The sequence below is a fragment of the Periplaneta americana genome, chromosome 10 (assembly GCF_040183065.1).
Source record: "Periplaneta americana isolate PAMFEO1 chromosome 10, P.americana_PAMFEO1_priV1, whole genome shotgun sequence".
Classification (NCBI taxonomy): domain Eukaryota; kingdom Metazoa; phylum Arthropoda; class Insecta; order Blattodea; family Blattidae; genus Periplaneta; species Periplaneta americana.
In genome coordinates this window covers 110,018,912-110,039,309 of record NC_091126.1, presented here as the reverse complement: position 1 = coordinate 110,039,309, position 20,398 = coordinate 110,018,912, and the positions used below count along the sequence as shown (strand labels likewise).

General features: G+C 33.7%; 1 protein-coding gene across 2 annotated transcripts in view; it reads right to left on the bottom strand.

Moving 5' to 3' along the window:
- Positions 1 to 20,398, bottom strand: part of LOC138707952 (membrane-associated tyrosine- and threonine-specific cdc2-inhibitory kinase-like) — a 196,892-nt gene that overhangs the window by 106,456 nt on the left and 70,038 nt on the right. For both annotated transcript variants that reach the window (XM_069838022.1, XM_069838024.1), the window contains one exon: positions 13,487 to 13,609. In XM_069838022.1, coding sequence (XP_069694123.1) covers positions 13,487 to 13,609 — 123 coding nt within the window. The remainder of the gene's footprint in view (positions 1 to 13,486; positions 13,610 to 20,398) is intronic.

Below are 20,398 nucleotides of genomic sequence, written 5' to 3'. Positions count from 1 at the left end.
ACCAGGTGGCCCGGGTTCGATTCCCGGTCGGGGCAAGTTACCTGGTTGAGGTTTTTTCTGGGGTTTTCCCTCAACCCAATATGAGCAAATGTTGGGTAATTTTTGGCGCTGGACCCTGGACTCATTTTACTGTCATTATCGCCTTCATATCATTCAGATGCTAAATAATCTGAGATGTTGATACAGCATTGTAAAATAACCTACCAAAACAAAAACAAAAAGAAAAGTGAATATCATATTTAATATAATCAGATCATATTTATTATAATCAGAGTTAATAGTTCTTTACAGCTTATTTGTTATTCACTTATGCTCACAAACTACATTTAAGCATTTAAGAGCTGTAATCTCTGAGGTGAGCATACTTGTTTTTCATGTACATAAATTACTTTTAATTTAAATAAATAACTTTTCTTTTCAAAAACGAATTCATATTGTCTCAACTATAAACAATTAATCAATAGAAATTTGTAGCCATGATTGTGATTTTTTTTAACATTTCTATAAAAATCAGTCAGATTTTCAGTGTTTTTCTAGCATTTGGAAGTTGAGTTTCAGAGAAGATAATTTTTTTCTTACTGTTTACACTTACACTAACATTACATGAAATTTGAAATGATAATGAATGTAAAAAGTTAAATTAATAATGGAAGATAAAATCTTTGGGACTCTTGTGGCATCTGAAGATATGATTCCATTATGAAATAAATTTAACAGGTAAACACTCTCATAATATATCAACTTTTGCATGCCAAGCTTTTTGATATATGTAAAAAAAAAAGTTCACTCCACCCTAATCTACATCCACAGTGAACGGGTCTATGATAGAGATATTATAACAGTACTTTCAGAACAGTTCCGAGAAAAGAACAGTTCCAAAAAAGAACAGCAGTTTGGAACACTCTGTAGAAGTTTCTGACAGACTGTTGCTCATAGGAACTGGAGTACTGTATAACATACCTTCCAAGCATCTTGTCTGGAACACTCCAGATACTTTGTCAGAGACAATAACAATAATTCTAGCCAAACTGTTCTGCTTGGATGTACAGTAGTTCCTTCACAGATGAATATGATGTGGGGAGCACAGAAATTTAACTACAATAAATTTGCAGGACGCACTTCAATATTAAACAATTGCATTTAATTGGCCAACCAGCTTCCTTTACATCTTTTGCTATTAATATAACACCAAGAATAAATAAAATTCCAAATTGTAGGATTGTACCTATTATTATTCCAAAGTCTTTGTTTTCATATATCCAACGAAGTGAAAACTTATAAAAATGTATATACCATATTGCACGGTGTTATAAATTTAGTTTATGGTAAAATAACAGCATAAATATAGCTCAATTAACCTCAATGCTTATTACAAATAAAATTATGTATCATGTAGTACCGTAGTAATAATTAATTTTTTGGTGATCATTACGTTGTGTCAGATGCTTACTGTTATTTCGAAACTGTTCATTAGAACTAGTACTTTTCTGGAACTGGAACACTGCGGACAGTTTTGGAAAAAAGAACAACTTTTCCCACCGCTAGGCTATGGATATCTTAAAATCTGATTCCATACGTTAAAGCCTTGAAATCGTGAATGAAATTACTCCCAAAGGAAATGACGAGCATTGGAACTTAGGCCTACTACCTATACTCAATATTGCAGTTAGTTTCTACAAAGAGTCTCTACTGAACGGGAGATACGATTGCATAATGCAGTGGGAGATGTAATGCCCGCTTGCTCTGCCAGCTAGCAGTGTTGAGTGCTCGAGCCCCTTATCGACCAAGTTGACGATCACTGCTCCAAATACACACATAAATTTCCAAACTGTTTCAAAGTCACAATGGTTATTAGAGGAGAAAAATTCGTTCTGGCACCGGGGATCGAACCCCGGTCCTTGGTTCTACGTACAATCTACTCTAACCACTGAGCTATGCTGAAGTTCAATCCCCAGCACCGGATCGAATCCCCCTCCTCTAATGTTTTTCCCTTTGTGGCCTTATTCCACGTTCAACATATATGTTGACATATATTAAGTCAACTGCCATTATACAAGGAGCGCACTCAGTTGAGTGACTGGTGGTCGGAATTCCACAGTATATGCACTGTTGGGCGAAGAATCTACGTAAAGATTAATTTTTGGTTCTACATAATTTATCTGTTATGGTAACAATAACTTAATATATGTCAACATATATGTCGAACATGGAGTAAGGCCACAAAGGGAAAAACACTAGAGGAGAGAAATTCAATCCGGTGCTGTGGACTGAATTTCGGCATAGCTCAGTGGTTAGAGCACTTGGTCCATAGAACCAAGGACCCGGGTTCGATCCCCGGCACTGAAGTGAATTTTTCTCCTCTAGTAATCATTGTTAACGTAACAGATAAATTCTGTAGGACCAAAAATTAATCTTTATGTAGATTCTTCACCCAGCAGTGCATATATTGTGGAATAAATTAAATAGATGGAGCGAACTTAATAAACTGCCATTTAATATAAATAAATGTAACACAACTTCATTCTCCAGAAGTTCAAAAGATTTGTCATATCATTATTGAATCAAGGGTATTAAGCTAAATTATAGTTCAGAAATTAAAGTCTTGGATGTATTATTCACCAAGGACATGAACTTCTCCAAACATATTACTAGTATTGTTTGTAATGCATATAAAATGCTAGGTTTTATCTTTCGTAACTCTATTTGAATATTCCTATCTTACAGAAACTTTTTATGCATTAGTTCAGTCAGAATTAGAATACTGTTCGAATAATTTGGAACCCAACAATTAAACATATAAATTTGCTTCAACAAGTTCAAAATAAATTTCTAAAATACCAGTACCGTATTTTAAAAGTTTTAATTATTATCCACAATATGAAACATACAATTTTATGATTCAATTACGTAGAAGAGATTGCAATGCTTTACTGCTTTTATATAAATTAATAAATAATAAAATAGATGATATTAGTATACATGATATTATTTCTTATTATGTCCCAATACAATGCTTCTTACAAATATATTTTTTTTATTCCAAAAGTAAATACAAATTCTTATTCTTATTGTCCTATTTACAGAGTTCTTCGCACTTATAATGGATTGCATAGTTTAGAAGAAATAGATATATTTTATACCAGTCTTAAACAGTTCAATTCCTGAAAATGATATAGCTTATATTACATTCTGTTGTTTTGTATTAAGATTATTATTTAATTCATATTAAATTGTTTTAAGATTTATATTTTATTTACTTTATTTTGGCTTTGTTGTTTCTATATTACTTTATATTTTTTTATGTTATGTTTCTTGTATTTATATCATTAGATTTATATTTTTGTATTTAATAATTAATACCTTAGTTACAAGTGAACATTGTAATTGGATGGCCTGTTAGTTCGCATCTTAAAATAAAACAAAACAAAATAAAAGCAGTGCCGGCTCATCAAGATTTAATGTCTAGTGTCAAAGATAAGGAATAAACAGTAACAACATTGACATTTTATTATTATTATTATTATTATTATTATTATTATTATTATTATTATTAAACTCACTAAAATGTATATAACTGTATACAAAGTCCAGACAAATTATTAGAGGAAAAATGCGGGCTTGTCTGTTAATGGACAGGCTTTCCAATAATAATGTAAAGTAATAGTAGGATGAGTTGAAACATCAGTCATATGGTCAATGATGACAGAAACATAGTCTAAAATCATTAGATCTTTTTTTACTTCTACATGGTACACTTTTAACATGCAATCAAGCAACTTGTCTTGAATCATTTTAGAAGTACTCTTAAATATTGTTGACTTGGTCAAGTGCTCTTTTAACTTTTTATCCAACTCAGAACTGAAGTAAACTAATTCACGAAACATACCCCTGTATTCCAAGTCATCGGATCAATCGTGCCTTCTTAATAAAATTTTATACAACTTATTATTAAATTTAGGACTTACTTATTTCCCTCAACTTGCTCATTATGTTTTGCAATCGCGAGTCTGTAGTGTAAGTTTAACTGAATTTCAATATTTGCTTTAACCAACATAGACAAGCTGAGGATGTTATTCATATGAATCTTTGATTTTTTATGAGTTTCATTTTATTCCCGAGGCCTAAGTGTAGTAAATCTGTAACACCCAATTTTTAACTAGTTATGTTCACCTCGGAACAGAACACACAGGAAACAGAAGAACGCATTCTACATATCTCATCCACACAAACAGTTGTTTTTTTAAAGTTGAATTTGCCAGATCTGTTAACTTTAGCACTTTGCTGCTTTTGGTCAATTTTAAATGCTATGTAAGTCAATTATTTAACACAAGGTTAGTTTTAATATGTTAATACTGAAAGAGAATGTTTTAATAAAGTAATAACTGAATTAATTCCTTCACAAAATTACAAAATATGATAACACTTCACAGGTTTACAGTTTCGCACTACACTTAGAAATATATTGAAATAAAAGCATTCTTAAACAAAGTATTTCAAGTAACAGGAAGGGATTTTATCTTATTTTTGCACCGTTCCCTCTAAGAAACTTATTCCAACAAAGCGGGAGAAAAGACAAGAGTGCGAGGAGTGATAGTAAATGGAGTTGTATACAGCTACCCAAGCATTTAAAAACGAGAGCAGTAAACTGTACCTGCTGAAATGGAGACGGGAGAAGATGAATACTGCGCGCACATCCCATTATATTTCTTATGGGCTGTAGTGCCTGACACAGATCCATGTTGCAAACGCTGGTTATGAGGTTGGCGGCAATGATAATATTGCTGGTAGAGTTCGCTAGTACAAGCTTAACTTATTTCTCTGGTTTTGCACAGAAAATATGAATTCTCCTTTTCTCTCTTGTGTCCTGGTAGTGTCATGGCATGATGGCACTGCCTCTAAAGCCGTCCATGACTATTATTGTCCTATTTATAGAGTTATTCACACTTATAATGGATTGCATTTCTTAGGAGAAATAGATATATTTTATAGGAGTCTTAAACAAGTCAAATACACGTGTAATAAATTTCTGAAAATGATATAGTTTACATATATTACATTCTGTTTTTGTATTAAGATTATTGTTGTATTAAGATTATTATTTATTATTGCATTAAGATTATTATTATTGTATTATGATTACAATGAACAACAAATTTTTACTTTCTGTCTTGCTCTGAAATAAAAATAGATGAACATTACTAATATTTGTGCCCTAAATCTGAATTTAAAATCCAAATTGCCCCATCACGTTCCATTTTCCGGGAAAAATGAATTGAATTTTGTATGAAAAAACTTTTATTTTTTTTTTTTTAATTTTTCACTGCTACTGGTAAAATTACAACACACTAGTGATTCAAAATGCCTCATAATACTTGAAAAATGTGTACTGGATACAAAAATGATGTTACATAGTTTAAAACACAACAATAAAAACATTTCTTGCGTATAATGAGAAAAATTTCGGAATTTGAACTTACATTTAAAGAATTTTCTGGATGATTTCTATTTATAACTAGATCTGGGACTGTCTTTTACAAGGAACCAACAACAGTCTGCAAGCATGCTGGATGATGATCTTCCTTTATATCGCCTTTGCATTTCAGATATTTCTTGATGAAATCTTTTCCCATGCTCATCGCTTACCACTCCAAGGTTAGGAGGAAAAAAATTAAAATGAGAATGTAAAAAGTGTATTTTGAGAGACATATGCACTTGACATGGTTTCCACAACAAGTTCTATGTAGTTGTCTGCCCTAGGATTTCCAAGGAAATTTGAGCAAACATCTTTGAAAGTGCGCCATGCCATTTTTTCTGTAATGGAAAGTTTTTCCTCAAACAAAGCATCAGCCACAACTTCGTGAATTTGTGGACTGATGAAAATGCGCTCTTTTAATTTACCTTCACTTAAAATGGTAAACTTTTCTTTTAAATACTGAAAATCACACCCTTGTTTGTTCATTGCATAGACCTCACTTCAAACTGTTATGAAATTTACTGAATAGAAGGGACCAATATCTGTTTATTTATTACAAGAACAAAAGAACATGCAAACAACCATAAGAAACCGGAAATAAGTCATAAATTCATAAAATGCATTAGCTTTTGTTTTGGTTTATAACCCCCAACCTGTGCCAGATGTTTCCTGGTCAGCGCTCATCAAAAAGTGAAATCATAGTATATCTTAAAAACCTTACATGCTACGAAGAAAAGAGTTGCATTTTCGGGTTCAGAGCACACCAAACCATAAGGGACATATTGTTTTTAAATCGGAGCAAAATTCTTGTTGTTCAGTGTTATTATTTCATTCATATTAACTTTGTTTTAAGATTTATATTTACTTCATTTTGAGTTTGTTGTTCCTATATATCTTTATATTTTATATGTTTCTTGTTTTTATATCATTAGATTATCTTTCTCACCTTAACTTTGTTAATATATATACACACACACACACACACACACACACACACACACACACACACACACACACGAGGCGCATCCAGAAAGTAAGTTTCCCTATTTTTTTAAAAAAAAAAAAGAACACACACTTTCAGGAAAACATTTATTGGCAACAGGTACAGCTATTTTTCAACATAGCCACCATCAGAATTGAGACACTTGTCATACCGTGGGATCAACTTTTGTATCCCTCTGTCGTAGAACTCTGCCACCTGTGAATGGAACTAGCATGTGACAGACATCTTCAGTTCTTCATCGTTGCCAAAACGCTCACCGGAGGACAGGAATTTCTTGAGGTGCAAGAAAACGTGAAAATCACTGCGAGCAAGATCAGGACTGTAGAGTGGATGATCAAACAACTCCCAGCCAAATTCCCTCAAAACAGCTGCTGTGCACCGAGCCGTATGTGGACGAGCATTGTCATGGAGGAGCACAACACATGCAGTAAGCATTCCATGCCTCTTGTTTTGAATGGCACGTCGCAATTTTCGCAGCGTTTCACAGTAACGGTCAGCGTTCACTGTTTCATCTCTTGGAATGAAGTCAATGAGCAGAATGCCCTTCCTGTCCCAGAACACCGTACACATCACTTTCCATACCAACAGCGTCTGTTTGAATTTCGTCCTGACCGGAGATCAACTATGCTGCCAATGCATTGACTGCTGCTTGGTTTCTGGGGTGAAGTGCGAAATCCAAGTCTCATCACCCGTGACGATCCTGTCGAGGAACTCGTCGCCGTCATCGTGATACCGTTGCAGAAATGTCAGTGCTGCTCCTAAACATTGCATTTTGTGTTCGGGTGTCAGGTTTTTCGGCACCCACCTGGCACACACTTTTATGAACAGCAGGTGCGTAGTGACAATCTCATGCAACAAGGATCGCGATATCTGCGGAAAATGGCTGCTCAGCTCCGTAATCGTGAAGTGACGGTTCTCCATGATGCATGCCGCACCAGCTCAACACGATCATCATTGATGAGGGACGGTCACCCACTGCGCTCTTCATCATGGACACTTTGACGACCTTCGGAAAACTGCCTACACCAGCGACGCACCATCTGCTTACTCATGATGTTCGGCCCATAGACCTGACAGAGCTGCCGATGAATTTCAATTGGCGCAATGCGGCAGCGGGAGAAGGAATAAGAGCTTCCATTTCAGACCACTGTTGCCATGCTACTGGCATCAGGCGGGACCTGTCCGGCTGGCATATGGTTGATATGTCATAGATCTGTCATGCATGCGCAATTGACACGGCTAATTAAGTTTACTTTCAAGGGGAAAAAATCGGGAAACTTACTTTCTGGATGCGCCTCGTATATATGTATTTTTTTTTTAAGTAGGAGGAGACCGAAGCCTTGCCCAGAGCCTGAGACTTATTGTGCTCATCCCTAGATTCTAATAAGATGAATTCTTAATTGTGGTTTTTCTTTCTGTTTCAATAACATTCAGGAAACATTTGAAGCACTGACACTGTTGCCATGCTACTGGCATCAGGCGGGACCTGTCCGGCTGGCATATGGTTGATATGTCATAGATCTGTCATGCATGCGCAATTGACACGGCTAATTAAGTTTACTTTCAAGGGGAAAAAATCGGGAAACTTACTTTCTGGATGCGCCTCGTATATATGTATTTTTTTTTTAAGTAGGAGGAGACCGAAGCCTTGCCCAGAGCCTGAGACTTATTGTGCTCATCCCTAGATTCTAATAAGATGAATTCTTAATTGTGGTTTTTCTTTCTGTTTCAATAACATTCAGGAAACATTTGAAGCACTGACACTGACAGTTTTCATCATCTAAGTACATAATTCACTGCATGAATTCTTTCATTAATATCTGCTATTTCATTACCTTCGGCCTCTTTTTTTGGATTAGTTGTAGAAGCTGCTCCTCCTCCTCCACATTCTAAATCACTCACTCTTAAATCCATTACGTCTACTAACAAACACAATCCAGTTGATCTGGCGAAATTAATTATATTGTTTTCTTTAAATCTCGGTGAGGAAGAAATAAAATAAATAATGAAGAGTTTAAAAACCATTGTTGTAAATTAACATGTGCACTAAAGAAATAACAGAAACAGCATTTTCTCTTGGAAATCACTGTCAGTATTATTATTACAATACGCTTACTTGAATTGTTCTTTAATAGCGCAGTTGACTTCGATTAATCTTCCATTGTAGGTCAGAGTTTAAAAGCAATTTTTAAGAGAATAGAATTGTTTTTTGACAGCTTTAATCCGTTTCATAATATAGTTCCGACCCTAAACTAGCAGTTGGCATCAAAATCTCATTTATTTATTTATTTTTTTACTACTTAGATTGTACTTTCCTTGTACCCTTCATATTGTTCTGAAATTTTTTCTGCTGTTTCAGTGTATTCAAATATTTGATAAAGAATTGGCATTGAGTTTTATGTAGTGTAAAGTATGATTGGGTTTAACAATTTTTAATTCCTAATATTAAATTTAAATTTTGAAATGATTAAATTTAATAATTTTTAATTCAAACCATAATTACAGCTTGAGCAAACTCAATGCTGATTATGTTTTACCATGCCATAAGCTACCTTGGAAAAAAAAAAATTAAAAGATCTGTGAAATTGTAGCACAAGATAGAAATTATAATATCAAAATATTAACATAAAATTAATAAGAATAATTAATAACGCTGATATTACTCACACTACAGCTTTGAAAATTTGCATGTACGTACCAAGTAAATGTCCAGAACTAGTATGTAAAAAATAATTCATGTATCTTTTATAAATCAGAAATTCCCTAAATTCAGCCCCCCCCCCTTTCCACACAGCACCTCAATTCCTTGTATTTGTTATGTGTTTATAATTAGTAAAGTTACATAATTGAAATCCAATAAATATTCAAACACTTTCCTAACAACATGTGAAGGGGTATTTATATAGTATGGCCTAAGTGTCTAGGTCAAGTATTTTGTTTTATAGATGGATTCCATGCATTACGTACTAACATTCAGAATACCGGTACATTTTTCTATAAAAAATCCTGTTTAAAATATATGATGCAATTAATAAATTAAATTTGACCACATGGTTTAAAAAATAAACTATTGGAGGTTATGTTAATTTAGAAAATGCATTTCAGAAACAAAATTTGTGTCCTATATTGAATGTAGTATTTGTCGTTATGTACTGATGTAAATGTAAAAGTTTTACACTTGACCATGTTCTTTTCTCAATTTCTCTAAAGTTCAGCCCGAAAATGATTTTCAAAAAATCCATTTGGAGAAGAAAGTTTTAGCTTTCATGTACAAAAAACCAAATTCACTTATACTTAATATTGAATGAGTTACGGTGAAAAAAGTAGTGCGTTATATACTGATGTATTATCGTTATGTACTAACACCTCTGAATTTTATATTGGTGGTTATTATTATTTTCCTGTGTTCCTAAAGAAATAAAGTAATAGCTAAGTGCAAATGCCTAGTATAATATATTTTAACGAAATACAAAATATATATATTCAATATGCTACTCATGAAATGGAAGCTAGAAATTACTGTAAATTATAAATTTAATGTTATGCATCTAATATCAGAAAATAATAGAATTGAAATTATAAATCAATGCTTGAAGAACCAATGCATAGAAAATTTTGATGATAATTGTGCCCATGGGAATCACAACTCACAATCAGGTATTTTTCCTCTTTAATATGTTGCGCTTCTGATGTTCTAACACTTGTAACATGTCCAAGCTTATCAGTCACAGAAATGCACTTGGCAATGCTACCTTGACCTGTAGGTTAAGTATATTAAAATACATCTTGGCCTTCAGGCTATGTCACTGAGATAAAAAAAAACCGCGCGCGCACGCGCACGCACACGCACACGCACATGCACACGCACACGCACACGCACACGCACACGCACACGCACACCCACCCGCGCGCGTCCATTACACTATTATATACTGCAGAAATCCATTAAGCAGGAAGCTCATGAAAAAATAAAATACATGTCTATTTCACACGTAATTTTTCATATTATCCTGTTAAATTTGTGGACCTTCCTTATTGACTCAGCACATGAAATGTCAGCATACTCTACTGTCAACAAATTGTTTTTTAAATTATACTCTATTGTGTTTAAACCTAACACACTTACATAATAAACTTTCTGAGTTCTTGGTATAGGTGAAATGTGTGCCCACCTTTTGTCCAGAAACTTTTTTGCAGCTTCTATATCAGCTTGAAACACTTCCTGGATATTAATGTACTGGCTTTTCTTGCTCACAACTTGGACGGACAAATTCTTTAGAATTTTGTGTTGTACTTCCAGATTTTGTAGGCAACCATGCTATCCTTTTTATATGCCTCCCAATAGCCTCTACTGCCCCTTTCCTGTGGTACGATTCAAAAAAGTGCTATTCTACATGAAATTCAAATATTTCGGACAAGTACATCATATGGCTTAAGGTAAACTTCTGCTTGAAATGGCTTGTAGCCCCATCAGAAAAAATTGTTCTTATGCAAATATCAACAGCATAGTTATGTGCCAGATAATCAGAAACAAGAGCAAAGGACTGTTTTTGAAGCTCACTATCACACTCCCTGTTAAACCAAGCAACAGCTGTAAAAACTGAGATCTGACGATTGTTCCAATGGGCAGCCTGTATCTCGTCTTGTTCCCTGCAAATATAGTTTTCAGAAAAGTCAATTTGTATAATGGCTTCATTATTATCAACATTTTCTCGAGAACATTTAAATATTTGTGATTGCTGTCTTTTCACATACATATGGTTTAGGAAATAGGGAAAATGATCACGCAATTGTTTAATGCAATCAATAACAGAACCTTCTTTTACCTCAATTTGGGCTCTTCCGTCACTTATTGTCCACTGAGTTCACTCACATGATGAATTAGCCTGATCGTCTGATATGTCTGTTTCACTTATCAGCGGGCACTTCTCAGTCTAATTGCATACATTCACTTCTATCCTGATCACACACCACTTGAGCTATGAACTTACGAAACTCAATCTCAACAGGTACATGCTTCTTGTGCAAGGCTTTGAGAAAAAATTTAATGTTTTCGTGTATTATGAAGGTACAAACATTGTGGGGAACGTCACTCTGTAGACGCACATAAGCAGGATGTAGTTCTGCAAATTTACAAAAACTCACATGCATATTATCACTGTTCTCTAGAAATACTGCATGTGCTTCTTTCACTGACACAAATAAATATCTAATGTGGACTTCTTGGATTTCACCATTAATATGAACCCTTTTTAAATCATCTCTCCCAGGAGCTTGGTATGATATCGTATCATCCTCATAGAAATGGTGAGTTGCTGTGTGAATGTTGTCTGGTAGTTCGTTTTTCGACTTATGTTCCTCTGTTTTCTTGATTATTATGCCTTCGTTTCATGCTAAATTAGCAATGACTTCTTTTCGTTCGGTTGGAGAGTTGGGCAGTGCTTCTTCTACAGGTTTTCTGCATTTTCCATAATGTTGTCTGCATTTAAATCCTTTTTTAGGAGCCACAATGTCAGCAAGATCATCACCTTCATCAGTTCTTCTCAATTTGTCTCTCAATTTCTAAGCTTGTTTATGCTTTCTATTCTTTGCTTTAAGTTGTTCTCTTCCACTTTTAGTTTTTTCTGAGTGCAGCTCTTTTTCTTCCTAATTCTGACTTTCCCTTTTTCTTTCTATTCTTCATATCAGTCCTGCTCCTTTATACATTGCCCAAATTCACATTGTCTTTGTGCTGATGATTTTGCCGTAACAGAAACATATCTCATTTAATACACTGATATAGACTTAGCCTTAACAGCAACTACACGCATATTCATCTTCACCAACGTCTTGCTTATTACTGACCAAGCAGGAGAGGCAGAGGAAAACGCGTCATTATGTACTGACATTTCTGTCATGGCATTTGTACGCAGAAATTTTAGAGAAAAATGGTTAAATATTTTTTTGTTTGTACTATAATGTAGATTTTGAATCTGAAAGGAATTCTTATTCCATTGCTTATTATGCAGTTTATGAAAGTATTTACATGCTGAGCGTTACATACTGATCAGACTTGCAGAGAATAATTTTATGTCATTATAGATGACTTAACTCGTATGTAAAAATTACACGTATCATCCTTTATGTTGAGGAAGTACCAAAGGGTGACATGGAAAAAATTAATTGTATAAAATGAAATATTTACCCAGTGAAATCTCACTTTGTAAAGTGCCAGTTGCACTACGATTTCAATACAATATTTAATTCCGCAACTTTTGATTTATGATATGTACGTTCATGACATACTTTTCCAAATTTTCTTATTGAACAAGACACTTAAGACATTTAAAAACACATTTAATAAACAACAAACAACCCCACTATAGTTTCAATTCTTATCACTCGAGTTAACATATTCATGAAATAACTCTATATATTTAATTTATATATTTATATTGCTGATGCGAAGGAACAAAAAAATCAAATGATGAATGATCAGTGATTCAAAATTATACTCCTTAATGCAGCTTTAAAGCATTCTAGTAATCCACATAGAAAATGCAATATTAAACTCATTAATCATCTCCTCCCCTATAAGAAACTTTTTATCGCTCATGAACGTGTCCTTAAGACAACTACTCAGATGATTTAAATGCGCTAATAAATCAGTAAGTTAGGCCGAAAATGTATACTCTTTCCACTCTCATTTTCAACGCATATTTCCATTACATTTTCAATAGTTCTCAACTAAAAATTTTATGTTACACAGTCAATAGGCAAGTGATGTTTACTGCGTTTCGCTGTTTACTGAGATGTGAATTTTTATCAGTGAGCATTATATCATCCTTTGTGCGGGACCTTCTCATGATGCAGGTATTGCTGGTTGTGTTAGTTGTGACTACATAATATATTATCTGTGTCTGATCTACAGCTTCTAATCACTTCACCACATTATAAGAACTACATTTTCTGCTATATACAGTTCATTTGAGGAATCATAATGCTTACAATATAAATTATTTATGTCATACCTTTGAAATATCTATCATCAAACCAAAATCTCCAAGCTTAAATATGCCATTCAGAGCCACCAATATATTTGCTGGTTTAATGTCCAAATGAAGCAAGTTGTGATCATGCAGGTGTTTTACAGCCTGTTGGAAGAATAAAACAAAATTACTGGCTGATAACTTCAAGCAAGGTAAAATATGTTTCAAGTACAGGTATTAGAAATTATTTCGTAGATTAAGTTAGCTATCCATGCAATTCTTGCATCAACTTGATTAACATTTGCCGTTTATGGTTTTCTGAAACTGGTTTAATGAATAATGTTCTAATTCATACGCACAGTAATATATTGCTTTTTCAAGGAGGAAGTAAATAAAAAATTAAGTGCAAAATACAGTATAATATCTATCAATATCTCCTATTACAGATGTGTGCAAATTACTCGACTCAAATGATAATACATATGATTCAAGTAACATTTATTCTAAAAAACTCATTTATTACACACTGTTTGCAACAATTAATATTTAGTATGAAACCCTTCGTTCTTTATCATCAATTTTATGCGGTTTGGCATGCTGTTCATAAGATTTTCACATTGTTTCTTGATGTCTTCATCCCTGTGCCATATTTGGATAAGTGCTTCTATGATGTCCACCTTGGTGGTAATCGTCGTTTTTTTAGTTTTCTCTTTGCAATATACCAAAGACTTTCAACTGAATTTCCGTCTTGGCTGTTACCTAGCCAGGGAAGGCCATTTACATTATTTTCAGTCAGAAAATTAGTTACTGATCTGATTTTGTGACAGAGTGCTCCATCCTACACGAAGACACATTCACCATCAAGGAACCAGTCCCTTATTTGTGGAAAAATTCGGGTTTCTAGAGCTTTTTTGTAGTGATCCTGTCGCATAGAGTCCAACAGAATTATTTTGTGGCCAGTAATTCATGATATTATGAAAATGTAAAAAATGTGGTGCCGAGTGTAATAATTTGCACATATCTGTACATTCGGAATGCATCACACTTTATCAGAGTACTTTACATAGTTTTAGACAGACGAATATGGATGCTGCAGTTCAAAACATATATACAGTAGAATCCCTCTTATCTGGCACTAAAGGGACAGGCTAGTTCCGGATACAAGACTTTGCCAGATAATTGAATAAACATTGGTATATACAAAAAAAAAAAAGTTCATACCAGTACTTCATGAAGCCAAATGTTGGAAGTGCAGCAATGTGAAGCTTATTTCTCTATCACTTGGTCATAACTGAATAAACATAAAAACTGTGTGGATTTTCCTTATTAAAACACATCATACAACACAAATAATACACTAATTCCAGGTTTCAATATTCACTGAAAATTAAAGTTTGTGTGATCTTCCTAATGTGGCAACAGTGACGGCCCAAACATAACTAAATGAACTGTGCGGATTTTCTTCATTAAATTACATCACACAACACACAATACACTAATTTTAGGTTTGAATATTCACTGAAAATGGGCTTTCGTGTGAACTTCCTAAAGTGGTAACACTGACGGCCTGGACATAACTAAATAAACATAAAAACTGTGTGGATTCTCTTTATTAAAACACAACACAAATAATACACTAATTTTAGGTTTGAATATTCACTGAAAATTAAAGTTCGTGTGAACTTCTTAATGTGGCAACACTGACGGCCCAAACATAAATAATAAACATAAAAACTATATGGATTTTCTACATTAAACACAACACAAGTAATACACTAATTTTAGGTTCGAGAAACACAAGTAATACACTAATTTTAGGTTCGAATATTCACTGAAAACGAAAGATAGTGCTAACTTCCTAATGTGGCAATACTGACATCCAGAACATAATTAAATAAACATAAAAACTGTATGGATTTTCTTTCTTAAAACACATCACACAACACAAATAATATACTAATGTTAGGTTCAAATATTCACTGAAAATGAAGTTCGTGCGAAATTCCTACTGACAGCCCAGATTGTGACAATGTGGAAGATCATTTTTTTTTCTTTGCCCCAGCCAAAAGTGTCGTTGTTTTGATATTGTCGATTATTTGGGTGCTGGTTATGAGGGATTTTACTGTATCAGTTTTGCACACATTAATGGTAAAATTCCAGTCATATGCGTACATATATAGGGTGTTTCAGAATTCAACCGAAGAAATTTATCTGGATATAGAGGGATTGTAGACAAGCAATTTGATATAAGGAACCCAGGGTCTCCGATGAAAAACATCTGAGTTATCAGTTGTTAAATTTGTTTACATTTGATACTCATACTCTAGTATTAAAATTAAATAGAGGTGTGGAATGGTATGTGATGGTATCATACCTTATTAAGGATTGCATGAAACCCAACTGTTTTTTTTTTCTTCTAAATTTAGCCTTCACAGAATCTGTAAAATTGCCGGAAATTAATGAGACAGCACGCCACTGCACTGCTTGTTTCACTTTCATTCGTTTTCGTTAATGTATAGTTCCCCACAATAGGAATGAGATGACTCTTGTTGATGCGAAAGTCTAAGTTCTTTAGCAGAGTTCATACGATCTTGATGTAACCATGCAGGAAGACATATGACAATGCAAGTGTATTTTCACCCTTTTCCAAAGTACACACCAGACAAAATATTATCAGTTATCTGTCCATTTTTAGTGTAGGTTCCTGATTACGTCTCATGATCTTTCATCTTTTATGAAAGTATGGAAGTAACCGTGTGGCAAAAGTCACTTCAATTGGGAAAAAAAAATGTCATTATGAAATTATAAATGTAGAGCAGTGACAAAGCCCACAAGGACCATGAAAAGGACAACGACAAGGACCACAGTAAGGATCACGACAAGAACCAGGACCATGATATGGACTATGAGAAAGACAACAAGAACCATGATAAAGACCATGGTAAAGACAACAGCTATTATGACTACGACAAGGAAAAAGATGAAAACACCACACAAGAAGGATCACAGTACAGACAAAAACAATGACAACTGCCACAATAAGGATCACGATATGGATCACAACAAGCCCCATGATAATAATCACGACTAGGACCAAGACCACAATAAGAACCATGACAAAGACAACAAGGACCATGACTCAAAAAGTGCCATAAGGACCACAATAAAGACAACAAAAATCGCGATAAGAACCATGACAAAGACAAGGACCATGATAAAGATCACGACAAAGACAACAAGAATAAAGGTAAAGACCATGACAAAGACAACAAAGACTATGATAAGGCTCACAAGAATGACAATGATCAAGACATGATGTAAGACATGGACCATGACAAGCACCATTGTCTTATCATGGCCTTTATCGTTGTCCTTGTGCTTCTTGTGGTCTCTTTCATGATTCCTGCCTTGGTTCTTTTCATGATATAGCATTGTTTTTCAGTAGTTTTGAATGGCACCTGCCTACGCTGAGCCCAAACGACTGGATAAACACTTGTGTCGCCATTTGTATCTATGGTTCATATGATTAATATTCAAATGTAATTATTATTGCTATTTAAAATCAGTTTCCTAATGCTTGTTAAAACATTCTAAATTTTATTGTTATTAAAAAAAATTACCCCATTTACAATGACATCTTAAGTTCTAAATTAAAATAATTATTTGTTAATATATGCCGCAGAGGCACACATTTTAAATCTATATTTATCATAATTAATGCATTCATTAATTTTTAATAATATTAGGCTATAATTTTTAATTTTGTATTGTCTGTGACCATTAAAACTTATCAATAACAAGCTCATTGCGCTCGCAATCGGCCACTTAATTCCAGGACTGTAGAACTCAGTTTTAATGTTATTAAAAAAATAAAAACCTCACGGGTATAGGATTCAAACCTACTCCCTTCTACATAACATGCAGAAACTTTAGCCAACTAAACCATTGAGACAAAACAGAAGATCTACCTTCTGCGGGTCTTGTCGATATCGCTTTAGGGCCAAATTTCTTTGTTACTGTACGATTTTGATATTATGTATCTATGTTTACAAGATATTTACGTTTTTTTTTTTGTAGTTTTTCAAGTAAGTTTCAGAACCTGCTCTAACAACAAGCCAAATAGATTGAATTTAAATAACTGAATTACCTGTTATCTTATTTATCTGGGCTTCGAGCCTCTGATCATGCGCAGTGTCTTGTATCTGGGACTTAGAATATTTCATTGTCTCATTCCTTTTTCGAAGAACTGTACCTACTTTAAAACAGAATTATCGAAATGAGGCTCTGGTATAATGAATAACGTGTCAGCATCAGGGCAGAAGGTAGTAGGTTCGAGTGTGACCATGGTAATATTTTTTAATCCCAACACCTCTTATTTTATTCATGAGATATTTGAATTTTTTCTTTTCTGAACCACCGAAATACGTATTGTAGTATTTATTTATTATACTTTCGGCAAGAGTATACTGTTTAGTATTACACTAGCCAGTTAGTCATTGAAGTTCACTTGAGTTCAATTGAGCTGTATTGAACTCATATGGAGCTGATATTTGTTAGAAACGCGCTGGTGTTCATTTGCAAAATGTGACGAGTGCATGACTTTTTGTGTTCTGTATTATTTTAATGCATTTTTGATCCATTTTAATATATAAGTTGTATGAAATTCATTGTACGTAGTTTCTAATAGTTAAGCAAGAACAATTAATAACAGAAAAAGTACATGATTTGTTTCAGAAAAATATTGTACTTAAGGCAGAGGTCGTTACTTTGAAAAACTTCTGTAACTTGTTTTTCAACTGACAGTGAGTAGTGAAATAATAGCCTAATTTGTTTTCCTTTATTACAGTATATGTACTGTACTTACTGTACAGTAATTCCTGAATAGTGCTTATTCCTCCTCAAGGAGGACGAAAAGGGGAAATTTCTTTCTTTTCTCATTTATCCACTTTGTTAAGATATTTCCTATTAAACAGAATACTGTTATGCACAATTTGTGTACACTACAACTTAATGATAAATATACTGTGAATTTTCCAGAGTAATGGATATGCATTTCTCAAACTACATTCCTTCTTCACACTTCTAAGCAATTATTGTCATTATTACGTTAATTATAAAATAACTACAGCTGGCTTTTTAATGTTACAACATTAGTTTAAAGTTACATACCTTATGTTAAGAGAAAGTACCTGCTGAAGTTTGAACTGTCGACCTCATCCTCTGACAGAAACCACCTACACTGTTTACCGCTTGTCCCACAGAGATGTAGCAATATTGTATCCAACACATCTGCAAATGTATAGCTATGCAACGTGCAGGTTCAATCAGTGACGTGTTAACCCAAAAAATATTTCACGCCATTACATGCAAGTTTGAACTCGCAGTCCCCTAGTTACCTATCTCATAATACTTACCTAGGAACCCTCTACAACCCCATAAATTTCTTGGGTTGAAATCTGAAACACTCTGTATATTTATAATGTTTTGTGATCTCTTTTGCCAAAGAAGACATTGTTGCTTAAGAAACAATACCATATGTATAACTGACATTTTTGGTGAAATTATATTTTTTGTTGGGTTGGCTAGCCCAATAGCTCCTGGAGGTCTAGAAATATAGTACATGAATATATTTTGGAATATATTTTGATAACGAATTAAGTTGGAATTACCAAGTAAAGCACACTTGTAAAAAAAATCTGCTCGTCTATTCACTCGTTAAGCTGGTTCAAGCATTTCTTTCCTGCGCCACTGAAACAAACATTAATTCAAACACTCATAATGCCACCCTTTGACTATTATGACGTGTTGTTTACTGACTTAAGCACCACTCTTGAACAAATTACGTGTTCATAATATGTGTATAAGATATATGTGCAATGTCCGATGATACGGTCATATTTCACCATTTTTCGAATCTTTATCTTGGCTCTGGTTCAACGATCACAGAACTTTACACTGTCTTTCTCTTCTATTTCAAATTCTGCATACCTCAACCCCAAGTTATCTGTCATTTCGTCTTGTGTATTTATGTTCCAACCATAACCTAAATACTCGATCTCAGATCACTGGTACATTGAGTATACATCATAACACATCCTGATACTCTTCATCATTCACCGTTTAAATTTCTCGTCATTGGAACTCCCTACCTCATACCTTAAGGGGCTGTCAGACATTTACTAATTTCAAAACCCGGTTGTCAAATAGACTGCTTTGCCTGTGAGCTTTCCTAAATATAATTTTTTTCTAATATATGATTTTTACTTTTAACATATACATTTTCTTTATTATTTTAACAATTCAATTCACTTTACTATAATTTGTTAGATTTTTAGAATTACATGTAATTAAACTTGTTTTCATTTTGTTGTTATTATTATTATTATTATTATTATTATTATTAATTGTATATTGTTCCTGTATTTCTGCTATTGTATTGCTATTGTTCTAATACTGTTCTAATACTGGTTGAGTGGAAGAGAAGGCTTTATGGCTACTACCACTATCACTGCTACTATTTTCTTATAACTGATTATGGGAAAGTATAATTTTTGTATTGTAAGCAAATTTCTTGGTTTAAAATCGAGATTTCCTTTTCATATAAATCTGTCTTTACTCTCCTCTGAAATTAGATTTTTGTCAATTACACGGAATTGTTTCTTAAGCGATCATATATAACAAATGCACACTATTTGTCAACAATTAAAACATGTCAGAATGGAAAAATTTTCAAGCAAACGAAAATTTTCTAGGTAAAATCATTGCATAACCTAAACAAGGGAATAAAATTTCATAATTCATTAATTAATTAACAAAACAATTACAATAGCAAGCTAATAGTACATGCACACTTAGATCCAGTTGTACAAACATGAATAAAGTCCTGTTAAAATTAATTTCATGGTTACGCAAGATACATGCTGTACGAACTCTGAAGACTGCATTATCTGGAGG